The sequence below is a fragment of the Phyllobates terribilis genome, unplaced genomic scaffold (genome assembly GCF_046119375.1).
Source record: "Phyllobates terribilis strain yellow unplaced genomic scaffold, ASM4611937v1 Scaffold_2__4_contigs__length_985480577, whole genome shotgun sequence".
NCBI lineage: Eukaryota > Metazoa > Chordata > Amphibia > Anura > Dendrobatidae > Phyllobates > Phyllobates terribilis.
In genome coordinates, this window is record NW_027362762.1 from 528,029,970 (window position 1) to 528,055,113 (window position 25,144).

At 42.5% G+C, this 25,144-nt stretch overlaps 1 protein-coding gene across 1 annotated transcript in view; it reads left to right on the top strand.

Moving 5' to 3' along the window:
• The window catches only part of LAPTM5 (lysosomal protein transmembrane 5), a 144,095-nt gene that overhangs the window by 97,090 nt on the left and 21,861 nt on the right, over positions 1-25,144 (top strand). Inside the window, exons 4-6 of the mRNA XM_073670614.1 lie at positions 10,427-10,555; positions 14,569-14,697; positions 16,339-16,428. Coding sequence (XP_073526715.1) covers positions 10,427-10,555; positions 14,569-14,697; positions 16,339-16,428 — 348 coding nt within the window. The remainder of the gene's footprint in view (positions 1-10,426; positions 10,556-14,568; positions 14,698-16,338; positions 16,429-25,144) is intronic.

Sequence of the window (25,144 nt, forward strand, 5' to 3'; positions counted from 1 at the left end):
ATGCGGCGCGTCTATCAGAACCGCAGGATGTAAATTTCTCTTGTGGAGTCGCTAGTCTCCGCAAGAGAAATTAGATCACTACAGTATTGAATGCGGTAAATCCGCATGGTTCAATGAACACATGCGGATTCACCTGCGTTCATGTAATGCAGCGCTTTGGACGCAGTAGAAAGTATACTGCGCCCAAAGCGCTGCCTGTCCTGATCATATGCACATACCTTTTTAAGTCTTACTGCATTTAAATTATCGATACACAATGTTTATAAATCATAAAACTCCTTTAGGGTTTCTACTCAATACTAAGCAAAGGGTCTGAATACTTATGACCATGTGATATTTCAGTTTATCTTTTTTAATAAATTTGCAAAAATTTCTACATTCCTGTTTTTTTCAGTCAAGATGGGGTTCAGAGTGTACTTTAATGAGAAAAAAAATGATCTTTTTAGACTTTGCCAAATGGCTGCAATGAAACAAAGAGTGAAAATTTTAAAGGGGTCTGAATACTTTCCGTACCCACTGTATTTCTTATATTTACTTGATGCACATGCATACTGAGACTAATTTATTTCGACTTTCATAAAATTAGAGAAATAAAGAAAATGTTGGCGTTTAGGGGACTTCATTCACCAATAGAGTTGTCTAAGTGAACAAATGTAATATCAACATTAAATATTGTGGTCTGGTTTTAGTCATTTTACTTTTCGATTCTCTGCTCAGTTCTTTAAGGAAAGCTTTTTGTTTTCGCTATGCATGTGATGTGCATGAGTTCACAATGTACATTGTACCACACTTCACAAATGTCTTTTTTTTTTTATCCATTCCGAATCCTATGAATTATAACTGCAAACCATATAGTAAAAACTATTTAATTTAAACTTCAATAATAACGCATTTATTTTCCAGACTATGATGTACAGTACCAATATACTGTCATGGCCGAAAGATGGCACCCTTGAAATTGTTAGAGAAAAGGAAGTATTTCTCCCTGAAAATTCTTGCAATTACACGTTTTTTTTTTATACATATTTTTATTTTCTTTGTGTGTATTGGAACAACACACAAAAAAAGAAGAAAAAAAGGCTAATTGGACATAATTTCACATTAACCCCTTCCTGACATTTGTAGTATATGTACATCTTTATCGAGAAGGACTTCTCAACCAATGCAGTATATATACATACGTCAGGGCGAACTCCGCCGGGTGTCAGCTCGCACTACTCCTAGCACTTTAACCCACAAAATACTGCCTAGCATGAAGGCAGAGGGGCGAAGAAAGCCCCTCTGCCCTTGCATTGGAGACCCCGCGATGTCATCGTAAGGCCCGATTATTGCCATAGTGACCCGATGTCGTCATGACGACATCCGGGTCACCAAAACTAGCAAAGTTGCTAGATCATGCGCAGTGCATGATCTAACACGTTTGCCTGTCAGTGCAACGCTGACAGTTTGCATAGCATAGGAATGCTCCTGCATCCCTATGCTATACAAGCGATCAGCCTGCAAAAAGTGAAAGTCCCATAGTGGGACAAAGTGAAAAAGTAAAAAAAAAGTGAAAAAAATTAAAAATAAATTGTAAAAATATCTAAAAAAAAATACAAGGTCTATCATCTGTTATCAGAAATATAGGGGGCCTCCATGTTACTGGTAGTACAAAGGCTCTGGAAAAGCACTACCGCTCATCGCCCCCCCAAAAGAAATCCAGCAAATTCTGCACTCCCAAATCTAAATGCCACACCTCTCTTCTGAGCTCCATAGTGTGCCTAAACCGCAATTAGCATCCACATGTTTGGCATTTCTGTAGTGCTGAGAGCCCATCTAATTTATGAGAGCATGTCTAAAGAAGCATAAGCTGGGCACAACGTACTGGTCACTACAGCGTACTGGTCACTACAACGGCTGTTTGCAATTTTCACTCATCAACATCCGCTGCTGCTTATTCAGGAAAACACCCATGAAGTCAAAATTATCACTACACCTGTAGATAAATTCTCAAAGGGGTATAATTTCCAAAATGTGCTCACTTGAGGGGGGATTCTGCTATTCTAGCACTTAGGAGCTTTGTATATGGAGTCCGCATATTCTTATTCTAGAAAAATCTGCGCTCCAGTAGACAAGTAGTGTTCCATCCCTCCGGAGTCTCGATGAGTGGCTAAGCAGTGCTGTACATACACATATGGGGTACTTCTACATTCAGCAGAAATTGTGGGACAAATTTTGGTGCCATGTTTACCCATTTCCCAGTATAAAAATGTAAAATCTGGGGCTAAAACAAACTTCTGGTGGTAAAAATTTAATTATTCTTTTCTTCACTGCCGAATGGTATAAAATTCTGTGACCCATCTGTGGTGTCAATATGATCACTGCACCCCTATATGAACTCATTGAGAGGTGTAGTTTGTAAAATGCGGTATCTTTTGGGGGTCTGCTGTTCTGGCACCTCAGGGGCTCTGCCAATGTGACATGTCACCCTCAAACCAGTTCAGCAAATTTTTGCTTATTCCCTTCTGAGCTTTGCACTGTGCATCTAAAGTATTTTCGACCACATATAGGGTATCGGTGTACACAAGAAAATTTGCACAGCAAATTTTGGGGTCCATTTTCTATTGCTATCATTGTGAAAATTTAAAAAAATCGGGGCTAAAAACTAGTGATGAATGAACGTGCTCTCTACTACTAGGTACTCGCCTGAGCATCATGGTGCTCGACAAGCTCGGCGCTCGGAGAGTATTTCCGGGTTGCTCAGGCGGAAGCTCGGGTCCCCACCCTGCATGTTTGGCGCTCTTTAGAGAGCCAATGAACATGCAGGGATTGCTTGCCACCCACTGTAATTTCGTAGCCATGTTGGTTGTGGCATTACAGTGATTGGCTGGCCGCATAGCATCATCAGGTCTATTTAAGACCTGGTGACGCTAGGCTCGTCACAGTCTACCCTGGAAACAGGCAGAGTACGGAGAGCTGCTGCTGTGTGAGGAAGAGATTTGCTTGTTTATAGTTAGTAAAAGTATTCCACAATATATCTATATATCCATCTGAACAATTAGGCCTTCTGTGGACTAATCCAGCTGCATATATTCAGTGGTGATAGCAGGAGTTAGGCAGGCAGGGTTTGTGGCAGACAGTGTATACAGCACAAGAGGGTCCATTGCATGTTCTGACTGATCCGGCTGTTACAGATATTTGTAGACATAGCCCCAGGTATCATGGGCCAGGGCTAATTTTTTTAATCTTAATCCTGATTATTTGCTTTAAAAGCAATCCAGAGCACACCATTTTTCTGCTTCATTTGCTTGTTAGCACTGCAGAATACAGCCAGATCTTTTCCATATTACAGAGATAAAAATCCAGAAATTTGTAGTGAAGGTGGAAAATATTGGCCTCCATTTACATTTTGTTGCAGTGTGTCAGTGAAGCTATTCACACAAGGTCGCTGTGAATAATAGTAACCTACAGACCCGCTATTTAAAACTGTGGTTTTCTGTCACACGTATCACATATAACTGCCCTCTGCAGACCGTCAGGTGGGGCCGCTGGAAAAATGCTCGAGTTTCCCATAGACTTACATTGGGCTCGTTGCTCGGACAGAGCACCGAGCATTCCAATTTGCTTGACTCGAGCAATGAGTAGCCGAGCATTTTAGTGCTCGCTCATCACTACTAAAAGCATGTTTGTGGGAAAAATATATATTTTTCATTTTTATACATCGATGTTGTAAAATTCTGTGAAGCGCCTCTGGGTTCAAGGTGCTCACCACACATCTAAGTAAATTCCTTGAGCGATCTAGTTTCCAAAATGGGGTCACTTGTAGGGATTTTCCACTGTTTAGGCAAATCAGGGGCTCCCCAAATGCGATATGACACCCCTAGACCATTCCATCAAAGTCTGCATTCCAAAATATCACTCCTTCCTTTCTGAGCCCTGCCTTACACCCAAACAATAGTTTTCCCCCACGTATGGGGAATCTTTGTGATCAGGAGAAATTGCACAACAAATTTTGAGATAAATTTTCTCCTGTTACCCCCTTGAAAATAAAAAATGTGAGGCTAAAAAACATTTTTGTGGGAAAGATGGAATTTTTTTTTTCATGACTTCTGTGAAGCACCTGGGGGTTCAAGGTGCTCACCATACGTCTCAATAAGTTCCCTAAGGGGTCTAGTTCCCAAAATGGGGTCACTTGTGGGGGTTTCCACTGTTTTGGCACATCAGGGGCTCTTCAAACATGACATGGGGTCCGCTAATTATTCCACCAAATTTTGCATTCAAAAAGTCAAATGGTGCTCCTTACCTTCTGAGCCATGCCATGTGCCCAAACAGTGGTTTCCCCCCCACACATGGGGTATCAGCGTTCTCAGGAGAAATTGTACAATAAAGTTTGAGGTCTGTTTTTTACTGTTACCCTTGCAAAAACAAAAAATTTGGGGTCTAAAGAAAAAAAATTTTGAAAAAAAGTTAAATGTTCATTGTTTTCTTCCATATTCTAAAAATTCCTGTGAAGCACCTGTGAAGCACCTGTGACGCACCTGAATAAACCTCTTGAAAGTGGTTTTGAGCACCTTGAGGGGTGCAGTTTTTATAATGGTGCCACTTTTAGGTATTTTCTGTCATAAAGGCCCCTCAAAATCACTTTAAATATGATGTGGTACCTAAAGAAAATGATTTTGCAAATTTGGTTGGAAAAATGAGAAATCCCTGGTCAACTTTTAACCCTTATAACTTCCTAACAAAAAAAATGTTGGTTCCAAAATTGTGCTGATCTAAAGTAGACATGTGGGAAATGTTATTTATTAACTATTTTGTGTGACACATCTCTCTGATTTAAGGGCATAAAAATTAAAAGTTTGAAAATTGCAAAACTTTCCAAATTTTCACCAAATTTCTGATTTTTTCACAAATAAACTCCAGTCATGTCAAATTAATTTTACCACTATCATGAAGTACAATATGTCATGAAGAAAACAATCTGAGAATCAGTGGGATCCGTTGAAGCGTTCCAGAGTTATTACCTTAACACTGGTCAAAATTGTAAAATTTGGCCTGGTCATGAAGGTGAAAACAGGCTCGGGGGTGAAGGGGTTAAACCCCCAAAATGGGCAGGACAAAATTTTGGGCACCTTTCCAAAAATGTGAGTAAACAACTTTTTTCAAGCATGTGATGCTCATTCAAACTCACCCGTGGCAAGTAACAGGTGTGGGCAATATGAAAATCACACTTGAAAGCTGATAAAAAATGGGAGAAATTATTATTATTATTTATTATTATAGCACCATTTATTCCATGGTGCTTTACATGTGAAAAAGGGGGTATACATAGCAAAAACAAGTATAATAATCTTGAACAAAAACGCAACGGCTAACTGGTACAGAAGGAGAGAGGACCCTACCCATGTGGGCTCACAATCTACAAGGGATGGGTGAGGATACAGTAGGTGAGGGTAGAGCTGGTCATGCAGCAGTGTGGTGGAGCGATGGTTACTGCAGGTTGTAGGCTTGTCGGAAGAGGTGGGTCTTCAGGTTCCTTTTGAAGGTTTCTAAGGTAGGCGAGAGTCTGATGCTTTGGGGTAGAGAGTTCCAGAGTAGAGGAGATGCACGGGAGAAATCTTGTATGCGATTGTGGGAAGAGGAGATGAGAAGGGAGTAAAGAAGGAGATCTTGTGAGGATCGTAGGTTGCGTGTAAGTATGTACCAGGAGACTAGGTCACAGGTGTATGGAGGAGACAGGTTGTTGATGGCTTTGTATGCCATGGTTAGGGTTTTGAACTTGAGTCTCTGTGCAATGGGGAGCCAGTGAAGCGTTTCACAGAGAGGAGAAGCCGGGGAACAGCAGGGGGACAGGTGGATTAGTAGGGCAGCAGAGTTTAGGATAGATTGGAGGGGTGCAAGAGTGTTGGAAGGGAGGCCACAGAGCAAGAGGTTGCAGTAGTCGAGGCGGGAGATGATGAGGGCGTGCACTAGTGTTTTTGCAGATTTGTGGTTGAGGAATGTGCGGATCCGGGAGATGTTTTTGAGTTGGAGTAGGCAGGAAGTGGAAAGGGCTTAGATATGTGGTTTGAAGGAGAGGTTAGAGTGCAGGGTTACCCCAAGGCAGAGAGCTCGGGGGACTGGGGAAAGTAGACAGCCAGTGATTTTGATGGCTAGGTCAGATGGGGGGCTAAGTGAGATGGGGGAAAGATGATGAATTCAGTTTTATCCATATTAAGTTTTAGAAATCTAGCAGAGAAGAAGGATGAGATAGCAGACAGACATTGTGGGATTCTGGTTAGTAAGGAGGTGTTATCAGGTCCAGAGACATAAATCTGTGTGTCGTCAGCATAGAGATGATACTGAAAGCCGTGGGACTCTATGAGCTGTCCCAGGCTGAGGGTGTAGATTGAGAAGAGCAGAGGTCCTAGGACTGAACCTTGGGGGACACTTACAGATAGGGGCCAAGGTGAGGAGGTGGTGTGGGAATGAGAAACACTAAATGTTCTGTCTGTTAAGTATGAGGAGATCCAAGATAGGGTCAAGTCTGTGATGCCAAGAGATGAGAGAGTCTCTAGTAAGAGGGAATGGTCCACTGTGTCGAAGACAGACGTCAGGTCCAGGAGGAGGAGGACAGAGTAGTGTCGCTTGGATTTGGCAGTTAGTAGGTCATTGGTGACTTTAGTCAGGGCAGTTTCAGTGGAGTGATGCAGTCGGAAACCAGATTGTAAGCGGTCAAAGAGGAAGCAGGAGGAGAGGTGGGAGGGCAGTTCATAGTGGACATGTTGTTCCAGTAGTTTTGAGGAGTGAGGTAGAAGTGATATGGGGCAATAGCTAGTCGGAGAGGATGGGTCAAGGGAGGGCTTTTTGAGGATTAGTGAGATCGAGGCATGTTTGAAGCATTAGGGGAAGACACCAGTTGTTAGTGATAGGTTGAAGAGGTGATTTAGAGTTGGGATGAAAACTGTAGTAAGGTTAGGAATGAGGTGGGACGGGATAGGGTCAAGTTCACAGGTGGTGAGGTGTGACTTGGAGAGTAAGGAGGAAAGTTGATCTTCCATAACGGCAGAGAAGCTGGTTTTGGAGGAGTAGGATTGAGTAGATATAAGAAGGAGCTGTGGGGACTTTAGGCAAAAGCTTTGTCTGATGGTATCAATCTTCTGCTTGAAGAATGAGGTAAAGTTCTAGGCTGAGATGAGAGGAGACAGAGGAGGTGCTGGGGGATGGAGGAGAGAATTGAAATTGTTGAATAGCTGTTTAGGGTTGTGTGACAGGGAGGATATGAGAGATGAGAAGTATGTTTGTTTTGCAGCAGTGAGTGTGGACTTGAAAGTAGTGAGGGACTGTTTGAATGAGATGAAGTGCTTCTTGGAGTGGGACTTTATCAATTTCCACTCAGCAACCCTGGAGGCCCGCCTCAGTTCTTTAGTCAGACTGGTGTGCCAGGGTTGCCTGTTTATTGTGCGAGATTTGGTATGCGCGAGGGGGGCGACCGAATTGAGCGCTGCAGCTGTTGTGGTGTTATTTAAAGCAGCAGCAACATCTGTATCATGTAAGGAACTTATGTCTGTAAGAGGGAAGAGGAATTCAGAGAGTGAGTGTAAGTCGAGGTGTTTGAGATTTCTGCGAGGGTATGCAAGTTTGTGGAGTTGGGATTGTGCACCTGGGGAGGAGAGGGAAGAGAATGTGAGTAATTTGTGGTCAGATAGAGGGAGAGTTGAGTTGGAGAGGTTAGACAGGGAACAGAGGCAGGTCAAGATGAGGTCCAGTGTGTGGTCATCTTTGTGAGTGGCTGCGGAAGACCATTGAGCAAGGTTGAAGGAGGAAGTGAGGGATAGAAGCTTAGAGACAGATAAGTGGGAAGTGTCAATGGGAATGTTGAAGTCGCCCATGATCATAGTGGGGATGTCAGCGGAAAGGAAGTGAAGCAGCCAGGTGGTGAAGTGGTCGAAGAAAGTGGTGGTTGGCCCTGGGGGGCGGTAAATGACAGCCTGTTGGAGGTTGGAGGGGGAGCAGATGTGCACACAGTGTGCCTCGAAAGAGGGGAAAGTAACAGAGGGTGGCAGTGGAATTGGGGAGAGGGAGCAGTTATCTCACAGGAGGATACCAACTCCTCCGCCATGCTTGCCGCTGGAGCGGGGTTTGTGGGAAAGATGGAATACACTATAGGAAAGTGCAGCTGGAGAATCTGTGTCAGAGCCAGGTTTCTGTGATGCCGAGTAAGGAGAGTTTGTTAGTAATGAAAAGATCATGGATGTAGGAAAGTTTGTTGCAGACGGAGCGAGCGTTCCAATTAGCTCCTGTTAGTGGGACTGGGGAAACGGGGGCTGGGTGGAAGGGTATAAGGTTAGAGAGGTTACAGAAATTTGTGGTAAGTTGTAGATACGAGGTAGAAGTGACTGTGGGGATGTGGTGAGGAGGGCCAGGGTTTGGTGAGATATCGCCAGCATTGAGGAGGAGCAGAGAAAGTGTTTGCAGGTGCGAGCAGGAGAGAGCATGAGGTGGCTGTCAGTGTTTGGAGACACAGGATTGAATATGAAAGAACAATTCTCAGGAGGAGGTGATATGGATGGGTAGGATGGAGGGAGAGATGATCAGTTCATTACTAGGTGTAGGTATTAGGGGGGTTAGTAGAAAGTGAAGGACTATAGGGGAGAGAGTGAAAACATATAGAAGTTGACTCAATCTTTACATTGTGTGTCTGTGTGTGCCACGCTAAGCATGGAGAACAGAAAGAGGAGAAGAAAACTGTCTGAGAACTTGAGAACAAAAATTGTTGAAAAATATCAACAATTTCAAGGTTACAAGTTCATCTCACAGAGATCTTGATGTTCTTTTTTCCATGGTGAGCAGCATAATCAAGAAGTTTACAACCCATGGCACTGTAACTAATCTCTCTGGACATAGACGGCAGAGAAAAATTGATGAAAGGTTGCAACACAGGATAGTCTGGATGGTGGATAAGAAGACCCAATCAAGTTCCAAAGAAATTTAAGCTGACCTGCAGCTCAGGGTGCATCAGTGTCAGCGCGAAATATTCATCAACATTTCAATGAAGTGAAACGGGAGGACCCCACTGTCTTCCACTATATCTGTGGTCCAAAACATTGTCCAATTCTTGGTGTCTTCAAAGCTGAAAAATACAGACAGATTCTTATCCTCCATGCAATAACCTCATCTGATTGGCTCCAAATTTATTCAGCAGGAGAACAACGACCTCAAACATACAGCCAATGTCATTAAGAACATTTTCAGCATTAAAAAAGCAAAGAGTATTAGAATTGAAGCCACCACAAAGCCTTGATCTCAAGAGTATCAAGTCTCTGTGAGATTACATGAAGAAACAGAAAGGTTTGTGCAAGCTTACATTTACAATAGATGTTTGGAACAATCACCCTGTCAAGTTCCTTCAAAAGCTATGCGCAAATGCGCCTAGAAGAAGTGATGTTTTCATGTTGTTTCAAAGGCAAAATCACCGGACATTTAAACAAATCTTTCAAAACATCCCAATTTACTCATTATCAAAGGGAGGTGCAAACAGTGGATCTTGATGGTTTGTGTGCTCAAATCCATTCAGCGTTGCAGAATATTCTTCAGTCAATAACAATCTCATTGATAGCATATTAAGGTGTATAAGTGCATGTATTTCTGTGCGTGGTGCTAATACTCAATACTGAATAAATTGCAATATTTTCAAAATCTTTGTTTCCATTTTTTTATAATTTGCATATCATTAACATGTCTACTGATTCTCTGATTTCCACATATCCATGACTTTTCCTTCTTGGTGTTGCAATTTCAATATTCTATAATAAAAATATATATTAAAAAGTAGTTAAAGTGGTTGTCCCAAGAACAAAGTACAAATTAATAGTTCTTGGAATAATAATAAGCTAGGGAAGAAAGCTTAAGTCTCTTATAATCAGTGAGTATATACACAAGATAACAAGGACGTGTAGCTGCTGTTTTATGAGGTAACACATTTCCCTGTCTGTTTTATCATAAGTACGAGTGCTTCTGCCATGTTACCAGTCTTGTGAGCTCATCATAAATCAAGTCAGTGATATATGAGCTTAGCTGCCGCTGGAGCTCCTACATCACTGACTTTATTTATGATGAGCTCTGAGGACTGGACATGTGGCAAAAACACTCACTCTGTGATAAAACCGGCAGGAAAATGTGTTACTTAAGAAAGCAGCAATTGTGAGCCCCTGATTATCTCAGCACAGGAACATTTTCAACATATCCAATTGTGAAACTTATTATTATTCCAAGGTCTATTGATTAAAATGTACTTTGTTCATGGAACAACCCCTTTAAGGATTTTATAAATTTGAAAGCTTCATCTTTAAGTATAAAGCATTAAAAAGTATTGCAAATAGCAAATAGTAGTGAAAGTATTAATATAAGTGACTACATTATTATAATGCTTTTGTTCACTTTATAATTTAAGTCTTCTTTTATGTTCTAGAATCGAGGAACTCTTGTTATGCCATTTTTGGCTTTACAGTCAATGGATTTCCTTCTGAGTTTTCTGATGTTCTTCACCAATTATGATAATATAACCTTTAGCCATGAAACTTTCATGCAAAACAACATGGTGAGTTAACAATGTTATTTAGATATTATATACCTCTTAAAAGGGAATCTGTCAGTAGGATAAACCCTCCTATAAAGGGATGAGCGGACACGTGGATGTTCGGGTTTGTCAGGTTCAGCCAAACTTTAGTCCAAAGTTTAGTTCAGGCATTAGAACTTAACCCGAACTTGACCCCAAACCCGAAACCCATAGAAGTCAATGGTGACCCCAACTTTGCTGCTGTAAAACTTTGGTGCAGTAACATCATTGCCCATGAGGCATGACCGGGAGTCAACTACATGGACTCTAAATCTCCCTACGTCAACTTACCACTCTACACAAGGAGAAATATTCTCCCTCAGATCTCCTGTCAAAGGCTTCTAATGTAGCCAAATCAGATCTCCCGCTTTGCTCTGATAAGGAGCAGACACCCCAAAACATGTCTGCAAATGGTTTGGCTTCTTCTACTAAGTGTTATGGCAAGACTCATTAACCTCTTCACTACATCCACTGTACATGTATGGCGCAGTAATTTCTGCAATCCGCTGTCCATGTATGGCATGAAGATCACGCGGACTCACTCTGAGTGCTGGCACAATCAAAATTGGGTGTCAGCGCTATATGAGAGCTGTCTAACAAATGCTAAGGCCGATCGCGGACGTTTAACCTCTCTCATGCTGCTGTCAATAATGACAGCAACATCGATTGGGATAACTGAGGAAGCGCTGTCTCTGCTCCGATCTCCATTGTGGCCATAAGATGCCGATGGGATCACCCAGGTATGGTGGCCTGCAAGCTCCTGCTCAGAGCAGAAGCTGACACGCCTCCTCCCTGTGTGTGATGCACTAATCTAATGCCCTGCAATCCCAGTGATCAGGGCTGATCGCCTCTATGCCACACCACATTGATGCAGTAATTGATGCAAAAGGAGCCCCGACCAAGTATTGAGTGCATTTACTGAACATACATTTCAGTAGACCAATATTTTGGATTTTAAAAACATTTTTCGAGCTGTTGTTATAAAGTATTCTAATTTACTGAGATAATGACTTCTGTGTTTTCATTGGCTGTAAGCCATAATCATCAACATTAACAGAAATAAACACTTAAAATAGATCACTCTGTTTGTAATGACTCTATATAATATGAGTTTCACTTTTTGTATTGAAGAACTGAAATAAATAAACTTTTTGATGATATTCTAATTTAGTGAGATGCACCAGTATTTGGTATCACCGCGTCCAGAACGACCTGACCTATAAAACTGTCATGCTAGTTAACACCTTCCATGAACATTGTAAAAAAATAAATAAATAAAAAACGTGGCAAAAAACTATGCTTATTCATCATTTTGCTGAACAAAAAATGAAATAAAACACAATCAAAAAAACGAATGTAAATAAAAATGGTACAGCTGAAAACGTCATTTTGTGCCACAAAAACAAGCTGCCATACAGCTCCATTAGTGGAAAAAATAAAAAAGCTGTAGCTGTCAGAATAGAGCGATGCAAAAACAATTCTTTTTTCTATAAAATAGTTTTTATTATGTAAAAGCGCTAAAACATAAAAAAATGATATAAATGTGGTATTGCTGTAATGATACTGACCTGAAGAATAAAGCTGTCTTATCATTTTTACCACATGGTGAACAGCATTTAAAAAAAAAATTCCTTTCAATTGTCCTTTCAAAAATCAGTTCCTGACTTTTGCTCATTCTGCCTCTCAAAAATATGAATAGAATGTGGTTAAAAAACGTTATGTGACCGAAAATAGAACCAATGAAAACGTCAACTTGTCCCACAAAAAACAAACCCTCACATGACTGTGTTGGCAAAAATACAGAAAAATTATAGCTCTCAAAAATTTTGTGTTGTAAGAAAAAGTGTCTTTTAGTCAGTGATAGCAGCCAAACATAAAAAAGATAATTGCTGTAATGGCACCAACCCGAAGAATAAACTCATCTGATCACTTATACTGCACTAGGAACGACGTAAAAAATAAATAAATAATAAATCCAATTCTTCACCTGCTGCTGATTTGTTCATTCTACCTCACAAAGATCACTGTAAGGTTCGGCTCACATTTATCCTGCACTATTCGTTGAATGCTTACAGCGCAGTTTCCTTGTAAATCTCTGATTTACGTGATCCATAGGGAATGCCTGATAGAGGATTCCCAATAATGAGGCAGATAGAGACACTCTAGACTCCATTTGGCCTATGATCCGGCGGTGTCTGTCTTTTTAAGCATATATAAAAGCGGGGTCAACCACAGTTCTGTGCACCTCTGAAAAGAAAGATACCACTTCTGGCACTTACGGGCTCTGTACATGGAGTAGCTTTCAACCACATATGAGATACTGACACACTCAGGAAAAATTGCGTAAAATATTTTATGGTCCATTTTCTCCTATTATCCCTTTTGAAAATTGAAAACTTGGGGTCAAAGTAACATTTTAGTGGAAATTATGTTATTTTTTCTTTGACTCAGCCCAATGTTATATAATCGCCTAAAGGTTAAAAAGACTCAGTACACCTCTAGATGAATTCCTCAAGAGGTATAATTTCCAAAATGTGGTCATTTGTGTGGGTTCCTGCTGTTTTGGTATGTCAGGGGCTCTTCAAATGAGACATGGCATCTGAAATTCGCAAACCAGCCAAAATTGTGCTCCAGAATTCAGTTGGAGCTTCTTCCCTTCTGTGTCTTGCCATGTGCCCAAACAGTAGTTTTAAACCACATATAGAGTACTGGTGTACTCAGGACAAATTGGTCAACAAATTATATAGTCAATTTTCCTGTTACCCTTGTGAAAATGAAAAATTTGTAGCTGGAGCAACATTTTGGGGCAAAAGTAACATGTTTGTGGGAAAAATATATATATTTTTTTTCACAGCTCAACATTATACACACCTGTGAGTTCAAGGTGCTCACTACACCTCTAGATAAATTCCTTGAGGGGTGTAGTTTCCAAAATGGGGTCTCTTGAGGGGGTTTCCATTGTTAAGGCACATTATGGGCTCTCTGACATGATGTCTGCTATCTATTCCAGCCAATTTTACACTCCAAAAGTGAAATGATGCTCCTTCCCTTCCGCGTCCTGCCCCGCACCCAAACAGTAGTTTTCCTCCACATATGGGGTATCAGCATACTCCGGACAACATTTCCCAACAGATTGTTAATTTTCTCCTGTTATCCTTGTAAAAGTGTAAATTTGGGGCTAAATTAACATTTTTTGACTTCCACATTTTAAAATGTTAATTTTTGCCTTCCACATTGCTTCAATTCCTGTGAAGCACCTAAAGGGTTAATAAACTTCTTGAATGTGGTTTTGAGGGGTGCAGTTTTTAGAATGGTGTCACTTTTGGGTATTTTCTGTCATATAGGCCCCTCAAAGTCACTTCAAACATGATGTGGCCCTAAGAAAGGTTTTTGTAAATTTTGTAGGAAAAATTAGAAATTGCAGATGAACGTTTAACCCTTCCTAACTTCCGAACAAAAAAAATTTGTTTAAAAAATGATGCTGATGTAAAGTAGACATATGGAAAATGTTATTTATAAATGATTTTATACACCATGACTAACTGGTTTAAGAATCTAAAAATGAAAAGTTTGAAAATTCTGAAATTTTCTAAATTTTCAACAAAATTCTGATATTTTAACAAGTAAACGCAAAAATAATTCGACCCAAATTTACCACTAACATAAAGTACAATGTATCACAAGAAAAACATTCTCAGAATCACTGGGATATGTTGAAGCGTTCTAGAGTTATTACCACATAAAGTGACACTTGTCAGAAATGTAAATTAACTTTTAGAATTGCAACATCCAAAAGCAGACACTAGACTTCAGGAACTCTTCCTCTTTGTAAAGTCTTTTGCACCTTTAAAGGGGTTCTTTGAAAATGAGATAAAATGGTGTCCCTGATATCATTCAGCTTGCAGCTTTTCCGTGTGTGTGTCCGTGAGTGTGTATGTACTGTATGTAGAAGGTCTAAATGTGAATACCTATATTATTTCTTGATTTTTTTTTAGGCAATATCCAAGATGGACACTGAGTCAACCTTTTGGAGTTCTTTTCAGATGTGTCATAGATTGATGATTACCTGTAGCTGTTATGTTGAAGTTCCCACCTTCTTACACCTAACTCACACAACTTACAATGTATGTAATGGATATTTTATTATGTTTTATATAATTTATACTATCCTCCATTTCATATGAAGAGTCTCCAAAAATGCTCTACTCAGTTGTTAAAACTATGATACGGTCATAAATAATGTCTACTGGATCAACACAGAATGGACTGAATTCACATTTAGTATTTAAAATCACCAAGAGATGGCCAAACGTCATTTATTTATTTATTTAGTCATACTTTTGGCTTATATTTCATCAATAAATACTATGTTATTTTGGCATATACCCAGGAGAATATAGCTTAATTATGATCACTTCGCAGTACAAGTGACAAGCAAAATGTTGGCATTTTTTGATGCTTTAACTCCTTTCCATCATCCGCCATATACTGAATGAACTGCAGACATCAGGTGCACATCTATCGAGCTGTCTTCGGATCGCGTACCATACGTGTTGTCTGCTTACTTTGTTAGGCCATGTGTGCCCACATTCACTATTTGGTCAGTATTTTACATCAGTATGTGTAAGCCAAAATCAGGAGAGGAACAATCAGAGGAAAAGTATAATAGAAACACATCACAACTTCTGTATTTTTCACCCACACCTGGTTTTGGCTGACAAATACTAAGGTAAAAAGCTCACCAAATACTGAACTTGTGCATATGGTCTGAGACGCTGTGCTTTTTACGCAGCCAAAAGACGCAACGTCAAAAACTCAACAAAAACTCATCATGTGCAAGTAGCCTTAAGTGATGCTAGTCTACTATGGTTATGAGTAAGGCCACGTGCACAAGTTGAGTATTTTGTGATTTTTTTAACATCAGTATTAATAAGACAAAATGCAGAAGTGGGTAAAAAATACAGAAGTGGTGACGTGTTTCTATTATACTTTTCCTCTGATTGTTCCTCTCCTGGGCAAACGGATGGTAACTGTTCTTCACTGTTGTTTTGTCACGTCATAATCTGTACATTGTACTCATAGTTTTTTTACTCTTTCTCCCAATTTCTATTGATGAGCTGTGACATTCTCTTGCTAAACAGATTCACCCTAAAATAGTTGCTGCACTGCATTCCCTGCCTCGACTTTTATGTTGCCTATGAGAGACTGTGCTATGCTATTTGATGTTCTATGCCATGTGATGGCTGTATTATACTATCTGATAGCTATCTCATAGCTGCAAGGCATTATTGGGAAGCCCACTGAGGTCATTTGTGCCTTCTCTGACTGAAGCAATCTTATGCATTGTGTAAAAAAGTGAAGGGCATTTTTTTTGGTGATTTGCACAAAATGAATTATAAATTGTTAAAATTTGCGGGGTACAGTGAATTTCCTACAATTCAAAACTAATTTGGTTCCCATCTAATAGATTCGCTCATATCTACCTGCTACACTGACAAATGTAGCTTTGCCGCATGTATAAGAGCATTATAACCTAAATACTCAGTTCATATAGTACAACTCTAAGTGAAAAGCAATAGAAAAGTAAAGATGATCTAGATTTGAACTCCATATTGCTAGCAGAATAAATCAATATTCCAGCTACTTTAAAAGATGTGCTGAAGCTTATGCTCTTTATTATCTATCTTAAATCTGTGGGATTATAAAATGCATTAGCAATTCTGTTTATGGGGTGAAATCGTAATAAACTCTGCTCTGTATCTTAGACTTACCCTTCTGCAAGCATGTCTTCTGAGAAATACATCAAGAAAATGATCATCTTCTCATTGCTCCATACTGCTGTGATCTTGTATAAGGTAACATTTTCATTTCTGAATATACATTTATAAACTTTACAGTGAGCAGTGTAATTAAAATGAGTAAGCCAGAGAAAGATGATTCAGCAGCTCTGTGCAATGCAATTAGCAGGAGGAATATATACCATGTCCGCTCCATAAACTTCCTAACTTAGCACCAGCAGAGCACAAGGAACTGCTAGAAATAAACATGGTATAATGTCCAGCACTGTGTTATTAAGAGAGCAATGGGTAAAGATCTCTGAAGACACTAAATCTCAGGCTGATAATTCCCGCTATCTGTGAACTCCTGCAACAATGAATTTACTATGGAGGACTACATATTGCACAGGTAAATCACCGTCTCCATACTAATGTAATATCGAGCATCGCGGAGGCTCAGTGGTTAGCTCTGTTGTCTCTATACAGTGCTGTGGAGCAACACAACGGAATACTAAAAGATATCCCTACGTATTTGGAAACAACAGAATATGTCCTATCATTTTACTCTAAGACTTTATTACATTTGTGGCACCCCAGGGGTCTGGTTTCCACAGTAACAGCAATGTTATGTCTGAGAGCAGGTGGGAGGTCTCTTGGTCAGGAATCCTATGCATGCCACACCTCCTGCCCAGTCCTGGGAGGGGAAGGACTTCCCCTATATAAACCTGGGGCTGAGGCAGGGTTAGGGAGTAGAGAAGAAGTAGAGACAGAGAAAAGAAGCAAATATAGGAACAGAACATCAGGAGCTCTGTGGGAGCAGTGTTACAAGGAGTCAGGGGCTGGCAGCTGCAGAGCTCGCCCTGACTGGGAAGATTTCTTACCGGACCCGGAGTCCGAGGCTGTGGGGACTAACTCCTACCCAGCAGCAGAATCCGTCAGGCAGGGGATTCCAGGTCCTCTGGCCAAGAAACCCGAAGGCACGGTCACACGCATGGGACCAGCACCGCCGTCGTGGAGCGGAAGCTACTAGAAGGCCCCGAGTCACCGGCCATACGGGTGAGCACCACACGGCACACTCAGGGACGTGGGCTACTTTTACCCGCCTCTAGCAAGGTAGCCAGAAGAGTACAGTTAGTTTGGGAGGCCTACAACTCCGCCTGGCCAGGGGAGATCCCATCTGCTCAAGGACTGACCAGGCCCCAATCGCTAGCCAGTACTCTGGGAGGGTCTATCTTTGTCACCAGTAAAGACCCTGAACTACACCGTACCGTCTCCGAGTGGTTCCTGCTACCCCCATCGTCCACGTCGGCTGCCCTGAGGCCATACCCCTCCCGTTGGGGGTTATACTATCACGCTGCACAATCCTACCACCGGCCTCAGCGGTCTGCCCTGCAGCGGCAGCTCCATAGCTGCATTCGACGGGTGGCGTAGTCGTCCAACATCTACCGCTAATACAGCGCCACTTAGTCTGACTCCCTGGGCATGGACCGGGTCACCGCCACGAGACTACTACCCTCAACAGATCCGGCTCCGGGTAAGCTCCCGCGTGCGCAACGCTGCGCGACACAGGCCCAGGGGTGCGACAACTTTTGGCGTAGTCGGCAGGATCTCGTGCCCGCAACCACCGGGTACTGCGTACCTGAAAAAGACTGTTCAAACTTACCAGTGGTGAAGATTCCCACCATCCGGCGCCATCTTCTACATTCTTCCCGCCATCTGCGAAGTTTTCCCGCCATCCGGCGCCATCTTCGGCCTTCTTCCCGCCATCCGTGGAGGTTTCCCGCCATTGGACGCCATCTTGAGGACGCCGCGCGGGAAGAAGAGGGGCGTGGACTCCGAAAGCGCGCGAGAACTGAAGCCCCGCCTCACGTCCGGACGTTGCGTAAGGTCCTGGAAGGAGCCCAGCAGACGCCGACGTCACAGGAGCGTGACGGAAGGTCCTCAACCCTGACGATCCACTGCGGAGCCGCGGCCTACGGAAGAGGATCATCGCAAGGTAGGCCACGGTCCACTAGGGGGGAGAAGGATGTCGGATACGGAGGAGAGCTTCACCGCTTCAACCCCCGCCAGCGCCACCGCTGTTGCGGTCATGCCTTTCACCATGCCCTATATCCCGGGGGCAGCCTGGCTACCCCAGTACTCTGGGGAATCGCATACCCTGCATGACTTTAGAGAAAAGCTGGATAGCCTCTTCCAAGTGTACCCCCTTACAGAAGAGCAAAAAGTGAGCATCCTGGTGGCCCAATTAACCGGGGCAGCCCAAAGTGAGGTAAAGTCCTGGCCACCTGGGGGGAGGACTGTCGCAGGGATACTGGCCCGGCTGAGGGACACCTTTGATACCCGCACCTCAGCCGAGATCAAGCTCAGATTCTACGGGTGCAAACAGCGGGCACATGAGAGTATAAGGGACTATGCATTAAACCTACAAGAAGCCCTGAGAGCCATTAAGCAGACCGACCCTGACGGCGTGGAAGACGAGGACAGGCTGTTGACTGAACAATTTATAGAGGGTTTATATTGCAATGCCCACCGAACCCAGTTGCGGGCAATGGCCTTACAGGACCCTCATCTGGGATTTGCACAGTTCAAGGACAGAGCCATCCGGGTGCTCCGAGAACCGGCACCAGGTGGCGTTGTGACCCACAGACGCCCCACTACCACTTACCACCAGGAGGCGGCGCACTTGTCGGCAGGGCCTGTGGGAGCTGATGCGCAGGCTTTGAGCAATGACCCGGCTCCAGACCTGCACCATCAGGTCCAAGAGCTAGCTAAAAGCGTTGCTGCGCTAACCCGAACTGTGCAGTCTTTACAGGTTTCTACTCCAGGGAAGATCCAGCTGGCATCCGGACCGGAGGACATCCCGTGGCATCGACCAAGGAGGACCCCACCGGCCAGAGGAAGACCCAGCGACCGATACAACGAGGACGGACGACCCATCTGCCGCCGCTGTAATCAACCCGGACATATGGCAAGAGGTGATTTTCCTTTTACAGCAGGTTGCCAAGAATGCCAGCTCCGGCGAGCAGCGAGTGCTCCAAAAAGAGATCCGGGCACTGATGCGACGGCAACAGGTGGAACTCTCCGGCGTTATTTATAGGAGTCCTTGGTGGATTTACCGGGAATCCTTGTACATGGTTGGAGCGTAACCCAGGAATGGACTAAAGACTGTTAAGGACTCGGGGCAGGACAGACCCCTACCTGGTTACGTCTCCCTGTTTTGGTGAAATGGACACCTTGCTTTCTTCAAAGACTGCACCCGGTTACGGACATGCCGTGACCACCTTTATGTGTTTCTTTATTGTATTGTTATTGTTATATCTTGTTATGTTTTTCTAAAATATGTTTAGTCCCGGAGTACTAAATTTCACTAGGGGGGAATGTGGCACCCCAGGGGTCTGGTTTCCACAGTAACAGCAATGTTATGTCTGAGAGCAGGTGGGAAGTCTCTTGGTCAGGAATCCTATGCATGCCACACCTCCTGCCCAGTCCTGGGAGGGGAAGGACTTCCCCTATATAAACCTGGGGCTGAGGCAGGGTTAGGGAGTAGAGAAGAAGTAGAGACAGAGAAAAGAAGCAAATATAGGAACAGAACATCAGGAGCTCTGTGGGAGCAGTGTTACAAGGAGTCAGGGGCTGGCAGCTGCAGAGCTCGCCCTGACTGGGAAGATTTCTTACCGGACCCGGAGTCCGAGGCTGTGGGGACTAACTCCTACCCAGCAGCAGAATCCGTCAGGCAGGGGATTCCAGGTCCTCTGGCCAAGAAACCCGAAGGCACGGTCACACGCATGGGACCAGCACCGCCGTCGTGGAGCGGAAGCTACTAGAAGGCCCCCAGTCACCGGCCATACGGGTGAGCACCACACGGCACACTCAGGGACGTGGGCTACTTTTACCCGCCTCTAGCAAGGTAGCCAGAAGAGTACAGTTAGTTTGGAAGGCCTACAACTCCGCCTGGCCAGGGGAGATCCCATCTGCTCAAGGACTGACCAGGCCCCAATCGCTAGCCAGTACTCCGGGAGGGTCTATCTTTGTCACCAGTAAAGACCCTGAACTACACCGTACCGTCTCCGAGTGGTTCCTGCTACCCCCATCGTCCACGTCGGCTGCCCTGAGGCCATACCCCTCCCGTTGGGGTTTATACTATCACGCTGCACAATCCTACCACCGGCCTCAGCGGTCTGCCCTGCAGCGGCAGCTCCATAGCTGCATTCGACGGGTGGCGTAGTCGTCCAACATCTACCGCTAATACAGCGCCACTTAGTCTGACTCCCTGGGCACGGACCGGGTCACCGCCACGAGACTACTACCCTCAACAGATCCGGCTCCGGGTAAGCTCCCGCGTGCGCAACGCTGCGCGACACAGGCCCAGCGGTGCGTCACATTCATTTAAAGACAACCTGTCACCTGATCCGAGCCGTCCAAACCTCAGGCAGCATGAATCAGAGTTTGGCTGTACAATAAATGGAGTCCTAGTTGGGTCCCCCATATCCCCTAATAAGAAAAATATTTGGCAGAGTAGGCGGGAACATGGTGCATAGTATAGTCACAGAAAGGCGTATCTCCCAACTTTTAAATATAGAGAGAACATTTATTATAGCACTTAAAAATTAAGTTTGCCCCTATTGAAGCCTTTGGTGTTCTTACCTACTCTGATACCCCTTTCATTGCCCCCATAAGGTATGATGCCAACAAAAATGCCCTCCCAAAACACAGTATGATAACCCAGATATTTTCCCCACATTACCCTCTGCACAGTATAATGCCCCATAGTGTCCCCAACACAATGATGAACCTACAGTTTCCCTACACACATTATGAGGCCCTGAGTTATCCCCAACACAGTATGATGGCCCCCACAATCTCACAACACAGTATGATGTATCTCACCATCCCACATAACAGATTGATGGCCCTCCACACAGTATGAAGCTCCCCACAACCTTCCACTCAGTATGAAACCCCCAAGCGGCCATCCACACAGTCATTACATTGTACGGGGGCGATTATACTACAACCCCTGGCAAAAATTATGGAATCACCGGGCTCGGAGGATGTTCATTCAGTTGTTTAATGTTGTTGAAAAAAAGCAGATCACCGACATGGCACAAAACTAAAGTCATTTCAAATGGCAACTTTATGGCTTTAAGAAACGCTAAAATAAATCAAGAAAAAAAATGTGGTACTCAGTAAGGGTCATTTTTTTCGGACCAAGCAGAGGGAAAAAATTATGGAATCACTCAATTCTGAAGAAAAAATTATGGAATCACCCTGTAAATCTTCATTTCCAAAACTAACACCTGCATCAAATTAGATCTGCTTGTTAGTCTGCATCAGAAAGGGAGTGATCACACCTTGGAGAGCTGTTGCACCAAGTGGACTGACATGAATCATGGCTCCAACACGAGAGATGTCAATTGAAACAAAGGAGAGGATTATCAAACTCTTAAAAGACAGTAAATCATCACTCAATGTTGCAAAAGATGTTGGTTGTTCACAGTTAGCTGTGTCTAAAATCTGCACCAAATACAAACAACATGGGAAGGTTGTTAAAGGCAAACATACTGGTAGACCAAGGAAGACATCAAAGCGTCAAGACCGGAAACTTAAAGCAATATGTCTCCAAAACAGGAAATGCACAATAAAACAAATGAGGAACGAATGAGAGGAAACTGGAGTCAATGTCTGTGACCGAACTGTAATAAACCGCCTAAAGGAAATGGGATTTACATACAGAAAAGCTAAACTAAAGCCATCATTAACACCTAAACAGAAAAAAACAAGGTTACAATGGGCTAAGGAAAAGCAATCATGGACTGTGGATGACTGGATGAAAGTCATATTCAGTGATGAATCGCGAATCTGCATTGGGCAAGGTGATAATGCTGGAACTTTTGATTGGTGCCTTTCCAATGAGATTTATAAAGATGACTGCATGAAGAGAACATGCAAATTTCCACAGTCATTGATAATATGGGGCTGCATGTCAGGTAAAAGCACTGGGGAGATGGCTGTCATTACATCTTCAATAAATGCCCAAGTTTACATTGATATTTTGGACAGTTTTCTAATCCCATCAATTGAAAGGATGTTTGGGGATGATGACATAATTTTTCAAGATGATAATGCATCCTGCTATAGAGCAAAAACTGTGAAAATATTCCTTGAAAGAAGAACCATAAGGTCAATGTCATGGCCTGCAAATAGTCCGGATCTCAATCCAATTGAAAATCTTTGGTGGAAGTTGAAGAAAATGGTCCATGACAAGGCTCCAACCTGCAAAGCTGATCTGGCAATAGCAATCAGAGAAAGTTGGAGCCAGATTGATGAAGAGTACTGTTTGTCACTCATTAAGTCCATGCCTCAGTGACTGCAAGCTGTTATTAAAGCCAGAGGTTGTGCAACAAAATACTAGTGATGTATTGGAGTATTTTTTTTGTGTGTTTGTTTTTCATGATTCCATAATTTTTTCCTCAGAATTGAGTGATTCCATATTTTTTTTCCCTCTGCTTGGTCTGAAAAAAATTACCCTTGCTGAGTACCATATTTTTAATCTTGATTTCTTTTAGTGTGTTTCTTAAAGCCATAAAGTTGCCATTTGAAATGACTTTAGTTTTGTGCCATATCTGTGATCTGCTTTTTTTCAACAACATTAAACAACTGAATGAACATCCTCCGAGCCCAGTGATTCCATAATTTTTGCCAGGGGTTGTATATAATGACCCTCATACAGCCCTCCACACAGTGTAATGACCCTCACACAGTATAATGACCCCCCCACACACACACACACAGCCCTCCAGATAGTATAAAGGCCCACACACATCCTTCCACAAAGTTTAACGGACCCAAAAGCACCCAAATAATATTGCTACACAGTACAGCAGTCAGGCAGGTGTCCTGTGACACGTTTTCCTGGTGTACTAGGGGGAAGTTGGAAAGATATGTTCCCTGTTATCCTGTGGCCTTTAAGGAATAAAAAGGTTTCCTACCATTAAAAGTTCCCAATTTTTAAAGTTCATAATGGGAAGTCATTCTGATAAAAAAAAGATACCTACTACAAGTATTTAGCTCCCCATTCATGCATACCAGCGCTACCTTTCCTAAAATCTCCACAAGACCTAATTTGATTACATTATGACCACGAGTGATTTGACCACTGAGGCCCCTGATCGGTTGCAGTCAGGCTACTATTGGTGGAATATCATCTCATCTGGTTTAGTGGAGACAATGGGAGCAGGGCACAATTTACTGTAGTAAGTATTGCTTGTGTTTTGCTTTCATTGGGATGGCTTCACACTGTTAAATTAAACCTGAGCTCAAAAGGTCTTTAAATTCAGTTTTCTTTTGGAGATAATATGTAAAGGGGATAATAATATTTTCCCCCTTTATGCAAATTTCTTATGGTATGTTCCTTTTGGGAAAAATATAGTTTGACATCTTATTGCACTTGTTGAGTATGTATGTCATGTCAATAAATATATGCTGTATGTTATGAATAGTATATACTGTGTAATAGTGTGCTCCATGTAATGTCTGAGCACCTTGTGTTCCAGATGTAACAGGCTGTAATGGGTTGTACAGACTGTATTACATAGCTGTGCTCTGGCAAAGTCACTGGACAGTAAGTTACTTTCTAGGATCAAACCTAATGAAAATAGAAGGGGGTGCCTACCCAAACGCCCCAGTGATAAAAGTAAGTTGCAGCCAGCTATGCTTATTTTGTGCAGTGGCCACTACAGGGGAAATGTAGTATTGCATAGCAGCCATTTAAGTAAATGGTCACCAGTGAAGTTCATATGTAGATGAGGTCTGCCAGACCGGATACCATTGATACCTAGGGTATTTCTGTAATGGCTCATAAAGGGAACACCAAGCAGTCCTTATATTATGTCTCTTAAAAAGGATTTACCTGTCTATTAAAAACATATATCACATGTTCAGTAAGAAATAGCAATATATAAATACAGAAAGGGTCTAAGCGGCTTAGTGCGTTATAGATAATGAGCCTGTCCATTTAATTGACCTTTGATTGCTGATGAAATAAACGCTGATGTTGCTTTTTTAATGAATGACAGCATTAATGGCAAAATATTTAGAAAGCCACATAAGACATTTCAGTGTGTTCTGCACATAGAGGTTTCTGTTCCAAAAAGCAAATTATTTATTGGGTCAAATAAACTACCTACATTTAATTGGATGAGAAAGTTGTTTACGGATAAAGAAGCACAAATCTTCCATTTCTGTTTCTGTCAGTCAACAGTGAATCTTGTGATGTCTTTGTTACATTCTCCCCGGAGTTCATAACTAGGATTAGCGTTTCCTGCATTAATCTTGTTTTTAAGTTATTACAAAACTATAACAGGACGCTTACGCTGCCTTTACACATACAGATTTCTGACCAATTTCTATTCAGTCAATTGTCAATCTCAAAAGCTGAGTGTAAAGGTAGATTAATGGAGTGCGGCTGTGATCGACAGCACATGCATTTTACCGTGATATGCTGTTGTTTTGCAGCTAGCTTTCTTGAAAAAAAGAAATTGCAAAAAGCTGCAACTGTTGACAAAAAAGACACCTATGATTTTGTTTTGTGCTGTTCCCACCTACACAGAAAAATGATCAAAAACGTATTGTGTTAATGCATACTTAACGGCAACGTAATTGATTAAAATCTTTCTGATCTGTAAAACAACTAATGTAACATGAAACAAAATTTGTCTTGCAATCAACATGATTACAGCCTACTAATGATGAGCCAAGCACTCGTTACTCGAGTTTGCCCAGGGTATGCACTGAG